This window comes from Bos grunniens, chromosome 20, assembly GCF_055505025.1.
Source record: "Bos grunniens cultivar Pamir isolate PY7600 chromosome 20, Bosgru_T2T1.0, whole genome shotgun sequence".
NCBI lineage: Eukaryota > Metazoa > Chordata > Mammalia > Artiodactyla > Bovidae > Bos > Bos grunniens.
This window is the reverse complement of record NC_141184.1, coordinates 48,093,587-48,108,385: the sequence shown is the minus strand read 5'-3', so window position 1 is coordinate 48,108,385 and position 14,799 is coordinate 48,093,587. Positions and strand designations below refer to the sequence as shown.

The window sequence follows — 14,799 nt, the reverse complement described above, 5'->3', positions numbered from 1 at the left end:
TTAAAATTTTTCTTCAGTTAAATTAAGTACCTATTTGATTTTGTATGCAATGGACAGCATTTTCAGCTCTGCTATTATTTGGTGGAATTATATAGCAAGCCATTAGGTTGTTGTTGTTTAGTCACTAAACCGAATCAGACTCTTTGGTTACCCCATAGACTGCATGCAGCCCGCCAGGCTCCTCTGTTCATGAGATTTCCCAGGCAACGATACTGGAGAAGGTTGCCATTTCCTTTTCCAGGGGATCTTCCCAGCCCAGGGATTGAACCTGCATCTCTTGCATTGCAAGAGGTCTCCTGCATTGCAGGCGGATTCTTTACCACTGAGCCACCAGGGAAACCCCTACATGGGCAGAAGATTTCCTTTTATTATCCAAAATTTAAAATAATATAATATTCTTTTTGGTAAGTCAATGTCATTCTAAGTATATTTCTTATATCAGAAAGAAGTATATATATAGAACACTCAACCATACCTTCAAAGACATCCGTCATTTTGCAGATGTGGGCAAATGTGGCGCCAGTCGCCCAGGTGTACACTACATCCATCAAGTGAGGTTTAAATGAGCTTAGGTAAGTCTCCTCATCAATTTCCAATTTGGCTTCTGCTGAAACTTTTGCAATTCTTTTAGCACATTCCTTTGAAAAGAAAAGATATGCTTCAAATTTCTTACTTATGATCTCCCATATCACTTTCTTTTTACGCTTCCAAAGCCAGTATTCTACAAGTTTCCTTTTTCTTCCTTGGTAGTAATATGCCTACAATCTGGATGTTCTGCTTCTGAGTAGCCACACTGCCTGACCCATTGTTCAGTAATCAAACAGCAAAGCTTTCTCACTATATTAGAAAAAAACAAATCAAGAGTATGATTTTTACCCAGTAATACCTTTTGTACAATAACCAAAACTCTTCATTAAAACTATTCAAGAGTGACATTTAACTAATCTGTTTCATTAACAAAACAAAGACAACAGTAACAAAACAGCCTTGCTGCTAAGTGCTAAGTCGCTTCAGTCGTGTCCGACTCTGTGCGACCCTATGGACAGAAGCCCACCAGGCTCCTCCGTCCACAGGATTCTCTAGGCAAGAATCCTAACAAAACAGCCTTAGAGAAACAAAAATCCTATGGCAAAATGATGTTTTTCTACAACAAAGCTTTAAAAAAGGTACATTTTAAGATTTTCTTTTCCTGACAATAATAAGGTAGTCATTCTTTTCTCCTGGTAATTGAAAGGGTCAAAAACCCCCAGGCCTATGAAGACTTCACTAGTTCTGGAGTTTAAACTTCTTAGTAACATGAAAAAGTGCTAAATATTCCATTAAAGAGATCATTTTTATGATTCACTCTTCATTCCTCTATTGCACTGTCTTACAGTGGTAGACAAAATCATTCCTCCTAAGAAATAAAAAAAGATACCAATTCATTATTATGAACCAAGGGTCCCCAAACTCTGGGATCTAAGAGGTGGAGCTGATTAAAAACAACAGAAGTAAAGTGCACACTTTCTGCCATAAGGGTGGTATCATCTGCTTGATGAAAGTGAAAGAGGAGAGTGAAAAAGTTGGCTTAAAGCTCAACATTCAGAAAACGAAGATCATGGCATCTGGTCCCATTACTTCATGGCAAATAGATGGGGAAACAGTGGGAACAGTGTCAGACTTTATTTTGGGGGGCTCCAAAAATCACTGCAGATGGTAACCACAGCCATTAAATTAAAAGATGCTTCTTGGAAGAAAAGTTATGACCAACCTAGATAGCATATTGAAAAGCAGAGACATTACTTTGCCAACAAAGGTCCGTCTAGTCAAGGCTATGGTTTTTCCTGTGGTCATGTATGGATGCAAGAGTTGGACTGTGAAGAAGGCTGAGTGCTATAGAATTGATGCTTTTGAACTGTGGTGTTGGAGAAGACTCTTGAGAGTCCCTTGGACTGCAAGGAGATCCAACCAGTCCATTCTGAAGGAGATCAGCCCTGGGATTTCTTTGGAAGGAATGATGCTAAAGCTGAAACTCCAGTACTTTGGCCACCTCATGCGAAGAGTTGACTCATTGGAAAAGACTCTGATGCTGGGAGGGATTGGGGGCAGGAAGAGAAGGGGATGACAGAGGATGAGATGGCTGGATGGCATCACTGACTCGATGGATATGAGTTTGAGTGAACTCCGGGAGATAGGGAGGCCTGGTGTGCTGCGATTCATGGGGTCGCAAAGAGTCGGACATGACTGAGCAACTGAACTGAACTGAAAGTGCACACTAAATGTAAAATTATCCCCAAACCATCTTCCCACCTCACTCTGATGGTGAAAAATTTGTCTTCCATAAAACTGGTCCCTGGTATCAAAAACATATGCCTTTGAGGATCCAGAGATAATCTTAAAACCTGATTTTAAAATTTATTATAAATGAGGATAGAAAAATGTAAAACAAATTGAACTAACTCTATCAAGATGCCATTCTTAACATCAAGGAAAACAGTGCATGCACTGAACTGCTGATACAGTTTATCTATACTATACAATGGTAAATGTTACTCAAAGCAACTCTATATAATTTATTATTTTGGTGAGGGAGATGGTTTCATTTTTAAAATAAAAATTACAAATGATGTTATCAAAATAGTATTAAGTGACAAAACTAACATCAAATGATATATTTAATTTGAAGGAAGCTGTCTCTGTGGAATGAAAAGTACTATGATTCAGTTCAGTTCAGTTCAGTTGCTCAGTCGTGTCCGACTCTTTGCGACCCCATGAATCGCAGCACGCCTGGCCTCCCTGTCAATCACCAATTCTAGGAGTCCACACAAACTCATGCCCATCAAGTCTGTAATGCCATCCAGCCATCTCATCCTCTGTCGTCCTCTTCTCCTCCTGCCCCCAATCCCTCCCAGCATCAGTCTTTTCCAATGAGTCAACTCTTCGCATGAGGTGGCCAAAGTACTGGAGTTTTAGCCTCAGCATCAGTCCTTCCAATGAACACCTAGGACTGATCTCCTTTAGGATGGACTGGTTGGACGTCCTTGCAGTCCAAGGGACTCTCAAGAGTCTTCTCCAATACCACAGTTCAAAAGCATCAATTCTTCGGCACTCAGCTTTCTTCACAATCCAACTCTCACATCCATACATGACTACTGGAAAAACCATAGCCTTGACTAGATGGACCTTTGTTGACAAGGTAATGTCTCTGTTTTTCAATATGCTATCTAGGTTGGTCATAACTATCCTTCCAAGGAGTAAGCGTCTTTTAATTTCATGGCTGCAGTCACCATCTGGTTGATTTTGGAGCCCCAAAAAATTAAGTCTGACACTGTTTCCCCATCTATTTCCCAGGAACTGATGGGACCAGATGCCATGATCTTAGTTTTCTGAATGTTGAGCTTTAAGCCAACTTTTTCACTCTCCACTTTCACTTTCATCAAGAGGCTTTTTAGTTCCTCTTCACTTTCTGCCATAAGGGTGGTATCATCTGCATACCTAAGGTTATTGATATTTCTCCCGGCAATCTTGATTCCAGCTTTTGCTTCTTCCAGCCCAGCGTTTCTCATGATGTACTCTGCATATAAGTTAAATAAGCAGGGTGACAACATATAGCCTTGACATACTCCTTTTCCTATTTGGAACCAGTCTGTTGTTCCATGTCCAGTTCTAACTGTTGCTTCCTGACCTGCATATAGGTTTCTCAAGAGGCCGGTCAGGTGGTCTATGATTAGACTGTCACAAATGTTTATTTCACAATATACTATTCTTAAAATATGTAGTTCAAAAAAATCTTACCTGCATTTGACGAAGTGGTCCTGCTAACTGCTCTGTTAATTTGGGCATCTCACTAGACTATAAAAGAAAGGGAAGATTATATACAAAACTCAAGTTTAAAATGCATTATATACTATTTACTTTTACAAACAAAACAAAGCTTTTATGATTTCTATTCATTTCAAATGATAAGACCTCAGTCATCAGCATTTAAAGTTTCTAATTAACTTAATTATGTCAGCAAAATTATCACTCATGTCATCCTGAATTATACTATTCTTTTACATTTCAGAGGAAAATACTACACTCCTAAATTTTCAAAGTGTGCTAAATTAGCTATTTTTTGTGACCATAAATGGAACTGAAGGAGCAAATATTGTAAACATGCATAGTAGTTTAGTTACATCAACATTTATAAACTGTTATATCATATTTTGATTTTTTAAACAGTTTGACTTCTAGGCAACTTTTAACCTGTGAAAACTAAAAATCTTGTATAAACTACATTGGAAGTAATGCCTTCAATTTTAATCTTACCTAGGTATTTCTAACTCTCTAACCACTTTGAAAAGTGTTAGCTGCTTAGTCATGTCCTACTCTTTGCAACCCCAGGGACTGTAGCCTTGTAGCCCACCAGGCTACTCTGTCCATGGAATTCTCCAGGAAACAACACTGGAGTGGGTTGCCATTCCCTTCTTCAGGAGATTTTCCCAACCCAGGGACTGAACCCAGGTCTCCTGCACTGCAGGCAGATTCTTTACCCATCTGAGCCACTAGGGAAGCCTGTTTGAAGACAAAAATTTAAATGAGTTTCACTGTTCTTACTGTTCTCTTTCTATTACTGCAAAGTCCATCAATATTTCAATTAGAAAAATTAAGAGTTTAAGGTCTATTACTAACCAATCAAATTAACATGGACAAGCTGCTTCAATTCTGTGTGTTGGTTTCTTAACACTCTGCTGCTAAGTCACTTCAGTCGTGTCTGACTCTATGTGACCCCATAGACGGCAGCCCACCAGGCTCCCCCGTCCCTGGGATTCTACAGGCAAGAACACTGGAGTAGGTTGCCATTTCCTTCTCCAATGCAGGAAAGTGAAAAGTAAAAGTGAAGTCGCTCAGTCGTGTCCAACTCTTAGCGACCCCATGGACTTCAGCCCACCAGGCTCCTCCGTCCATTGGATTTTCCAGGCAAGAGTACTGGAGTGGGGTGCCATTGCCTTCTCCGTTCTTAACATTCTAAGGCACTCAAACCCTACAGACTTGTGATTAGTATAAAGATATTATTAGGTTGGTATAAAAGAAATTTCAGTTTTGCATTGTTGAATTATGCCACTTGATATTAGAATACTAGTCAAATGTGGTTCTGTTATACATCATTTTAATGCTCATTTCTTGCTTTATAAAGCTTTTTGCTAATGAATTATTACTTGCTGTTTATTTTATTTGTATTATAGACTATGGAAATAATGTTAGACAAAAAGCAAATTCAAGCAAATTTCTTATTCAAGTTCAAAAGGAGTGATAAAGCAGTGCAGACAACTCGCAACATCAACAATGCATTTCACCCAGGAACTGCTAATGAACATACAGTGCAGTGCTAGTTCAGGAAGTCTGGCAAAGACGACGAGAGCCCTGCAGATGAAGAGAGCAGCGACTGACCGTCAGAAGTGACGACAACCACCTGAGAGGACCACTGAAGCCGACCCTCTTCCACCTACACAAGAAGCTGCCCAAGAACTCAACAGTGACCATCCCACGCTCATGTGGCACTTGAAGGAAAGTGAAAGGGTGAACAAGCTCGATAAGTGGGTACCTCATGAGCTGATCGAAAATCAAAATATTCGTCATTTTGAGGTGTCATCTTCTCTTAGTCTACCCAACAACCATGTACCATTTCTCGACTGGATTGTGATGTGCAACGAAAAGTGGATTTTACACGACAGTCAGAGACAACTAGCTCACTGGGTGGATGTAGAAAAAGCTCTAAGGCACTTCCCAAACCCAAACTTGCTCCAAGAAAAGGGTCATGGTCACTGTTTGGTGGTCTGCTGTTCGTGTGATCCATGAGAGCTTTCTGAATCCTGGCGAAACCATTACATCTGGGAAGTATGCTCAGCAAGTCAATGAGATGTACCCAAAACTGCAATGCCTGCAGCAGGTACTGGTCAACGGAAAGGGCCCAATTCTTCTCCACAATCACGTTTGACTGCATGTTGCACAACCAACGCTTCAAAAGCTGAAAGAAGTTTGGCCTCACCTGCCATATTCACCTGACCTCTCACCAACTCACTACCACTTCTTCAAGCATCTCTACAACTTTTTGAAGGGAAAATGCTTCCACAACCAGCAAGATGCAAAAAATGCTTCCCATGAGTTCATCAAATCCCAAAGCATGGATTTCTATGCTACAGGAATAAACAAACTTATTTCTCATTGGCACAAATATGTTAATTGTAATGGTTCCTATTTTGGTTAATAAAGATGAACTTGAGCCTAGTTATAATGATTTAAAATTCAGGGTCCAAAACGGTAATTACTTTTGTACTAATCTAATATTAAGGAACAATTAATTTTGACAAAGGTAGACTTACTATACAAAAAATTATTGCCAGAAATGTATGTATATATGTGTGAGACAGGATTTAAAGTAATTACAGGTAAATTAAGTAAGAAACCAAACTACAGGCTAGTTGTAACAGATCTGCCTTTAAGCATCAGTATTTATATAGGACTTGGTTTTGATTTGTATCAGGTATATATTATATAATAAATTATGAACCAGGTTCTGTGTTATTCCTATTAAAACAAAAAAATCATGATAAGTAATGAGAAAGCAAAATGGCCAGAATGAACTCAGTATCTCAGTTTAGTGAAAAGTACGCAAGACTGTAAATATCTTTGATATTGCATCCATCCCCTGGTCACCAGTTACTGCTCTCCTCTCTCCTGGTCATTATAAGCAGAAGGCACTGGTCATGATATAAGTAAGTTAAGTGTCTGTCACTTTACCAACACGTTCCCACCAGGTACATGCAGTTTGCTCTGTCTCTCCTTTAGGTCTTGATTCAAATTTTACTCTATCAGTGAGGCTTTTTCTAATCACGTTATTTAAAATAGTAAATGCAGCCCCCCCAAATGATTTCTATTTGCCTCCTTTGCTTCACTTTTCTCCAAACCCCTCATCCTTCTGACATAATATGTCTGTTCTTGATTTCTTTATCTTCATTGACTAGCATACACGAAAGTATCATGAAAGCAAAAAATTCTGTTGTCTCTCTCGGGTCTTGGTCTCTGCAGTGCATGCAGTGGGTGATTAATAAGCATCTGAAAGACACTTGTTATTTACATTATAAAGACTGTGTAATTCTATATTACTTCTAATGATATAAAAATAAGGGCACAGTTTTAGAAATAACGCATTTTAAAATAGAAATTATCAGCATTGATAACCAATATCTTACTATATTTACCTTCTTCTCTGGCTAGAAAATACTTTTAAAAGTATCAACGACATTCCGTGTTACTTTCAACACAATGATCCATTTTGCTGTTGACGGCACCACGGGAAGCATGATGACAGCACATACAGCAGAGTGTGGCTTCACTGAACAAATCTTTACCACACACAGTGACATCCTGCCCCAAGATTTAAAAACTATGGTTTGGTGAAGCCCAACTCCTGTGAAGAGGTAACACACTTGGCCTCTCAAAAGACAGGATTTTTGTTGTGCCAAATGAAAAACAAAAAACACAACAGAGTATAAGAAATTAGCCAGAAGACAAAGTCTGCCATGGCAGAAGATCATCAACCCCCAAACAATCTGTAAACCTTAGATCTGTTCAAAGAAAATCTGACAAACGTTCTTAACAATTATCTCAGAAATTAATGTAGTAAGATTTTGAACCTAAGGAAAACAGCCTAACATAATATTTCATAAAGAAATGCATTCCTCACAGGCAGATTAAATTACTTCATAAGTGCACAGCATTCTTAGGAGAGCATAAATCATTTTTCAATTAGTGTCCTACTTGTTGTCATTGCCACTATAGTAGTAATGCTAATCCGCAATCAGAGAGCTTAAAGAAACGTGCCCACACCTATTTCAAGAAGTAACTGATCTGATTAATAAGGAAATAGTTACTGGATAAATAGATCAATGGCAGAATTGCAAAAACAAATTTGTCTTACACAATTTACTTTTTAAAAAATTTAAATATATGATAAAATTTTAAATATATGATAAAAGGTCATCTAAAAATTAACATAACATTATTTTTAGAAGGCGAATGTCCTTGTCTTAATCTTACTTCATCAATTTTATACACAATGAATAAAATCTTGAATTTGAAATGTGAAACATGTATTTTACTCTTTTAAACAAACACTGGCTTTTGAATTAAAGTAAGGGGCTTCTGGAGAATCCCAGGGACGGAGGAGCCTGGTAGGCTACAGTCCATGGGATCGCAAAGAGTCGGACACGACTGAGCGACTTCACTTCACTGACTTCACTTCAAGGGGCTTCCCAGGTGATGCAGTGGTAAAGAGTCTACCTGCCGATGCAGGAGACGCAGGTTTGATCCCTGGGGTTGAGAAGATCCTCTGAAGTAGGAAATGGCAACCCACTCCAGTATTCCTGCCTGGAAAATTCCATGGACAGAGGAGCCTGGTGGGCTACAGTCCACTGGGTTGTAAAGAATCAGATGCGACTGAGCACAATGGATGATTAGTGTTCTCATGGTCCACCTAGCACTTCATTTTTATTTCTTAAAAGTTGTTGAAAGTCAACTAACTTGAAAGTGTACTCACTTGAAAAGATTATTGATGAGAATCTTATGGCCATTACCTCAAATCTTGCCTATGAAATCAAAGATTTCAGCTGTTACTATCGATATAATCAGCTGCCTCATAGTTACTCTCCAAAACTGAGAAGAGGCATATTAATTCAGTCTCACTCTCTTCATTTTCACTAGTTTGCCTAATTTTCATTTTTTCTTCTAGGACTGTCTGACTAACACAGACCTTCAAATAATGCACTGGGTTATGGAACAAATTTATAACTTAGAATCTGACTAATAATGATTGTCTATAAATAAAATTCTAGTTTATTCTTTTCTGATAATATAACTATTAATATGAAAATATGAAAGTCATTTTATAATTTAAAAATCCATAATATTAAAATTAAACTATAAAATGCAAATTAATAAATAAGATGTGCTAAATACATAAACTCACATTCTCTTGAAACACAAAGCAGCTCAGTAGTGCTGTTGCTTGCTCTGCAGATAGGTCATTGAAAAGGCCATTAAACATCATCTCAGTTAGAAGGAGCTCATCAGCACTGTACCACCACAAAAAAAAAAGAAACTCCAAATATCAGAATACAAAAACACATATATATAGCCACACATCCTTAAGGTACAGTTTTAAATTAAGACTTGTCTAACTAAGGAAATGGCAGGTCTTCATATTTATGAATAAATCAATAGTAAATGTGAAATGGGTGTCTCATATAAAGAGCTCATCCTAGCAAACACCAAAACAGATATTCATGTAAATAAATAATGTTTTCTTGACTCTCAAAATACCATAAAAATTAGCCATTAGCATTTATTACCTAGGTTTAAGGACCTTTTACATTGTTTGTAGCTCAATTAAATTTGAATTATTTTTTACAAATAACTTTAAAAAATAGAAAATGAAAAACAACGTTATTAGAAATCTTAATTAGAATGTATCCATAGCAGACACACATTTTGCAAACTTCCTAAGATTTCTAAAAGTCACAAACCATCTAGCTTTACGGTAATAACTAATCAAAAACAAAAGTCAAAAGCTAAATATGGGTTCCTAATGATAAACAGAGTTAAGTTCCTAACAGAAAAAACAAAAGGACAAAAATACAAATAAGACTACTTCTATAGTCTAATGTGGGAGAGGCAGATGGGAAAGATAATAAGCACATGACAGCAATTTAGTAGAGGTTTGTATAGGCAATTATGCAAAAAAAAAAAAAGTTGAGACTAAAATCAATCTGAAGAAACTCAAAGCAAGTTTCAGAAGATCCTGAAAAAAACATGTAAGAATGGGGAGTGATGGAAAGGTCATGCTAAATGAAAGAAACATGTGTGGGATGTGGCAACAGAAGGGATACACAGGAAAGGGCAAGAATATACTCAATTATGGAATTTATTTTAAAAGCAACAGAGAATCATTGACAGACTTTTACCAAAGAATGACATGCTAGGATTTATGCTTTGGAAAGAAAATTCTGAAAGCAAGAGAATAAAGGATGGGTTGCAGAAACTTATAAAAGGGATGCACTTCAGTTACTGGGAACAGTTAAAACAGCACAGAGATAGGAGAAAACAATCATGAAGATGTGCAAAGAGAGTAGGAAGGGTGAGAAGGAATCTAGGACGACTCCTCAGCTTTTGCCTGCAGTGATTTTATTCTCCAAGACAGATCAGAAGGAGAGGCAAAGCAGGGGGAAAGTAATGCGCTTTGATATGTGATATTTTTATCTTTATCTCTCTAAATATTCTTTCTCCCAAGACTAAATCTAGCTGCAGATACCCGAGAAATAAATCAATTATTTAATAATATATTAAATTTATATTAATAATTTAAAATAAAATTAAATTGATATCAATTTAATAATTCAATTATTGAGTACTATATAACATCACAAAGAAATAATTCCAATAACATTAATCTCAGCATTTAAATAAGCAGATCGATGTTATAGTCTAAATTTAATCTTGCATAAATTATTAACTTTATACTGCCTAGGTTTCTTTAATTACAAAGCAGGAAAGCTTAATTTTATCAAGGTTAAAGGAAAGCTATTCAATACAAGCGTGTGGGCCAAATCTAACACGAAGTGTTTTATATTTAGCTTGCATAGGAACCTAAAAACATAATTCTGAAATATTTTGTGAACATTTAAAAATCAAGAGATTTCACCAAAAAAAAAAAAAGAAAGAAAGAAACTAGATATCTGACTTTTCTAACTTAGACTCTGATATCACATTATTTTTTAATAACTAATTGGGGTTGGGTAGTTGCTGCCTCCTTTTGGTGGCCTACAACTGTTCTGTTTACCACAGAATCTTGGCCCCTGCAGACATCTGAAGTCGTATCTGAACTAGATGATCCACAAGAACGATATGAGTAAATCTTCATCAGGTATGTCCAAAAGCATTTACAAAGGCTTGTAATTTTCTGACCCCATACATTAGGGCCTTGGTGAGTACATAAAAACTATTCTGAGATGTCTTTTATGGACTCACAGAGAATAACTGACTATGGCAAAATATCTTCAAAATGATGGCAGTCACAAGGGATCCTGAGCCAGAACCATCCTATGGGCCACTCTTAGAATTTCTGACCCACAGAAACAATCAGAGAGAATGAAATGACTTCTGCTTTAAGTCATTTAGCTTTAAGGTCATTTGTAATGTGGTAGAAGATTACCAAAATAAACAGCTGGTATCTAATATACAAAAGATTATATCTGATTTTAAGCTGTGGCATATAATATGCTACGTTAGCCCAAAACTTTACATAAAAGAGGACAATGATTTTAGTTTCAAGGTGGGAAACTGTTAGTAACTACAAAAAAATTAAAATAAAAATTCATGTGTAAACTAAGACTACAGTTACATAAAAATTCCACAGTGCTGTAAAATAAAGAAAAAGGAAACATGAAGATACTAATGGTTTCTGCATTAATTAGTAAGATCCAAGATTTTTATTCTCCCTAATTCCTCAACTTCATGGCCAAAACCTGTATTTTAATGTGAAAAGTAACAAACAAACTTTATTATTTTTAAAACAGTTCTTTTTCCAAAAGATTAACAGCCCTCTTTTAAAATCAGTATTCTACTTTAGAATCAGTTTTCTAGAACAACCAGGTATTACCTGCTTATCTCACAAGCTACTCGTCCTTTCATCTCTATGACATCAGAAGATGTAGCAAATCCCAACCTCCTTAAAACACGTTTGCGACATTTGAGCTCATCCATTTGTAGGACAGTTCTTGCTTTCTTTAGTTCTCGCTTTGCGGATTTAATGTCTATTGCAATCTAAGGCATACAAAAGTAAAAAGAAGTTCAATGATAAAGTAAACAGAATAAAAATTACATTTACTCATGAAATGAATCAAAAAATATTATATTGGGGGAGGGGTGGAGAGGAACATAGCAGTTTCTTACTATTCCAGGATATTATACAAGAAGAATGATGTTATCTGAGGTAGCAATCAAATCAGCTCCAACTTTTCATCCTTATGGAATTAGGGGCAACTCAATTTCTTTTAAGCCCTCAAATTGCATAAAAATCTGCCTAAAAGCTGGAAAAGGATTTAGCAAAGAAAATAAGTCTTTATTCTGTAGACAGAGATGAAAGCTTAAAAGGAAAATGTTATTTTGAGGTCATATTTTAGATTAAATGTGTTTTAAAATTCCATTAATCTGTAGATTAATGGAATTAATAATATATATAGATATTATAGGAGAAGGAAATGGCAACCCACTCCAGTGTTCTTGCCTGGAGAATCCCAGGGACGGGGGAGCCTGGTGGGCTGCCGTCTATGGGGTTGCACAGAGTCAGACATGACTGAAGTGACTTAGCAGCAGCAGCATAGATGTTATATACCCATCAACTGTGACAGAGATGACAGTACAAAGCAAGAAAACACTGGGATCCTAAAGTGGAGGCTTGAAGTTCAGAAAAACATTGATAGAAGGTTTAGGAACTGAGAAGCTGAAATTCAGACTCGTATTTTGCAGATGCTTTATTAAGCTTCAACTGAGGAGAAGTTAAAGGCAACGACGGTGGTCAGTAATTGACATTTATTGACAGCTAACTATGAATCCTGATTCTTCAAGTGCTTTACATTATTTCATTTAATTCTTATAGCAGACATAAACGTGCATTTTACAAATGAGAAAACTGAGGCAGAGAGAGATTACCAAGTAAACTGGTCAAGATCACAGAGAGAGAGTAATAAAAGATGGGATTCAAACCCAAGCTTGGAATTGATGGGATTTGGACTCCAGAATTTAAACTCTTAGCAACTGTTTACATTGCTATGAACTGACATGTCCCAGTGCTAGGAGGATAAGAAGGAATGCTTTATACGTTACCTAACATGCTACCTCTATGCCGCCTGGCATGTTTATTAGGCCTATCAGAAAAAAAAAATTATCTTCTGAAGTTTCTTTAATTGAAGATGTGCCTATGTTATTAGCATAGAAGACTGTTCTAAATACCCAGAGGCATACAAAGCTTACAGGTTGGTAGAAGAGAGTCTACTATTTAAGATTTTTACCTCAGTAATTTTTATACTGATTACATGCTGAAATGTATTCTGGATATACTGAGTTAAATAAAAAAAAATCTCATTAAAATTAATTTCACCTGTTTTTCATTTTTTAAAAAAAGTGTGTACTAAAGACTTTTATGTGAGAAGCTTGTATTATATACGGCATGATGCTGTTCTAGATCTTTTTCTACATACCTTCAAAGAACACAGAATAGATTATCCATGTCTGTAAATACATGAATACACAGGTACAGCAGTTTTCCCCACAAAAGTGTGATCAGCTTCCTTTCCCACTTAATACAATCAGGATTTCTTTTCCAAAAAGTACATATACAGTTACCTCATTCTTTTTAAGGGTCATTTTGATACCCACTGTGTGGATATTCATAATTCATGTATCTAACTTTCTACTGATGAACACAGAGGTGGTTTATATTCACTTGCTTTTTCAAACAACGATACAAGAACATCCTCATATTGCCTCACTTTGTAGAAAGCTGGGTCAGAGGGTAGGAGGACTTAAAATGTTGACAGTTGAGCAGTCAGATTCTGAAGGGCTTCCTAGGCAGGGCTAAGGAATGTTAAGGTTATCTTGCACTCTCTAGAACGTCATAAAATTGTTAACTCTTCATAGTTTTCTTGCAGTATAAGTAAGGGGGAACAGGAGAGATACCTACTATAATCTCACAACAAGCTGTGGTTTTCCTTTCAGTCTTTTCTGGTGTATGACACTACTCAGCAAAAGTAAAAACACAGCCCACATCAGTTTCAGGTCTTACTTCTAGAGCTTAATGCTCCCGCATAAGCACTTTTTGCATGTACTGCAGTCTTTATAACAAGTTCATTTAGCCAGACTTTTAGCCAGACACTAGGGCCTTTTTGTTATATTTGAGTAGCTCAGATAATCCCTTTCTCTGGGGCTTCAAGTCACGTTATCCACAGATACTCTTCAGTTATCACTCAACCAAACTCAGGTCTCTTTGTTCTTGTGTTGAAACTATTAAAGTTGATTCTCTGGTGTAGGGAGTAACAGGACGCAGGGAGGGACCTGCAAGGTCCTGGTGAGAGATGGGCAGGCTAGGATCATACTAGCACACTCTGAGCATGCTCAAGCTTTTAATGTCTCAGTTTCCTCATTTTGAGAAGAAACCTTCAGGGTGGGCCACAGCATAGTATATATGCTACATGTTCACTGAGAACATACTTGCTGTGCCCAACACAGCACAGGCCACATCATGTTAATTCACAAAAAGCTAGGAAGGGGCAGTGCTGTTAAAACTATGAGCTGAATACATTACTTTATTAGGCAAAGAAGTTTCTACTCATATTATTTATTGAATAAATACCAGGCATCTACTTCATAAAAACAGATCATTATGAGAGATATGAAAGAGTATAAGTAAGCTAAAATGAAACACCTGAGCCTAAGGAGCTTAAAATCTAGTTTGTGAGACAGAAAGACAAACACAGGAAGAGTGGCATGTGATAAAAGCTGAAAAAGCACAAAAGCAAAGAGTGATAAACTTCAAGGAGAAAATGCTATTTGGATATACAAGAGATTCTAGTTGAAGAGAAGTGGATAGTGGAAAGAAATGTGTTCACTTCAACAAGCTTTTTCCAAATTCATTATTCAGAATGGCTTATAAGAATGCTTTAACTGGTTGGAGAACACAGCTAGTTACTCTAAAAAGGTGAACTACTACTTTATAGCACTAGA

At 36.8% G+C, this 14,799-nt stretch overlaps 1 protein-coding gene across 2 annotated transcripts in view; it reads right to left on the bottom strand.

Annotated features, from left to right (window-relative positions):
- Positions 1-14,799, bottom strand: part of MTREX (Mtr4 exosome RNA helicase) — a 101,515-nt gene that overhangs the window by 20,340 nt on the left and 66,376 nt on the right. For both annotated transcript variants that reach the window (XM_086361711.1, XM_086361712.1), the window contains exons 22-25: positions 11,678-11,841; positions 8,990-9,095; positions 3,775-3,831; positions 476-638 (exon numbers count right to left, since the gene is read on the bottom strand). In XM_086361711.1, coding sequence (XP_086217837.1) covers positions 476-638; positions 3,775-3,831; positions 8,990-9,095; positions 11,678-11,841 — 490 coding nt within the window. The remainder of the gene's footprint in view (positions 1-475; positions 639-3,774; positions 3,832-8,989; positions 9,096-11,677; positions 11,842-14,799) is intronic.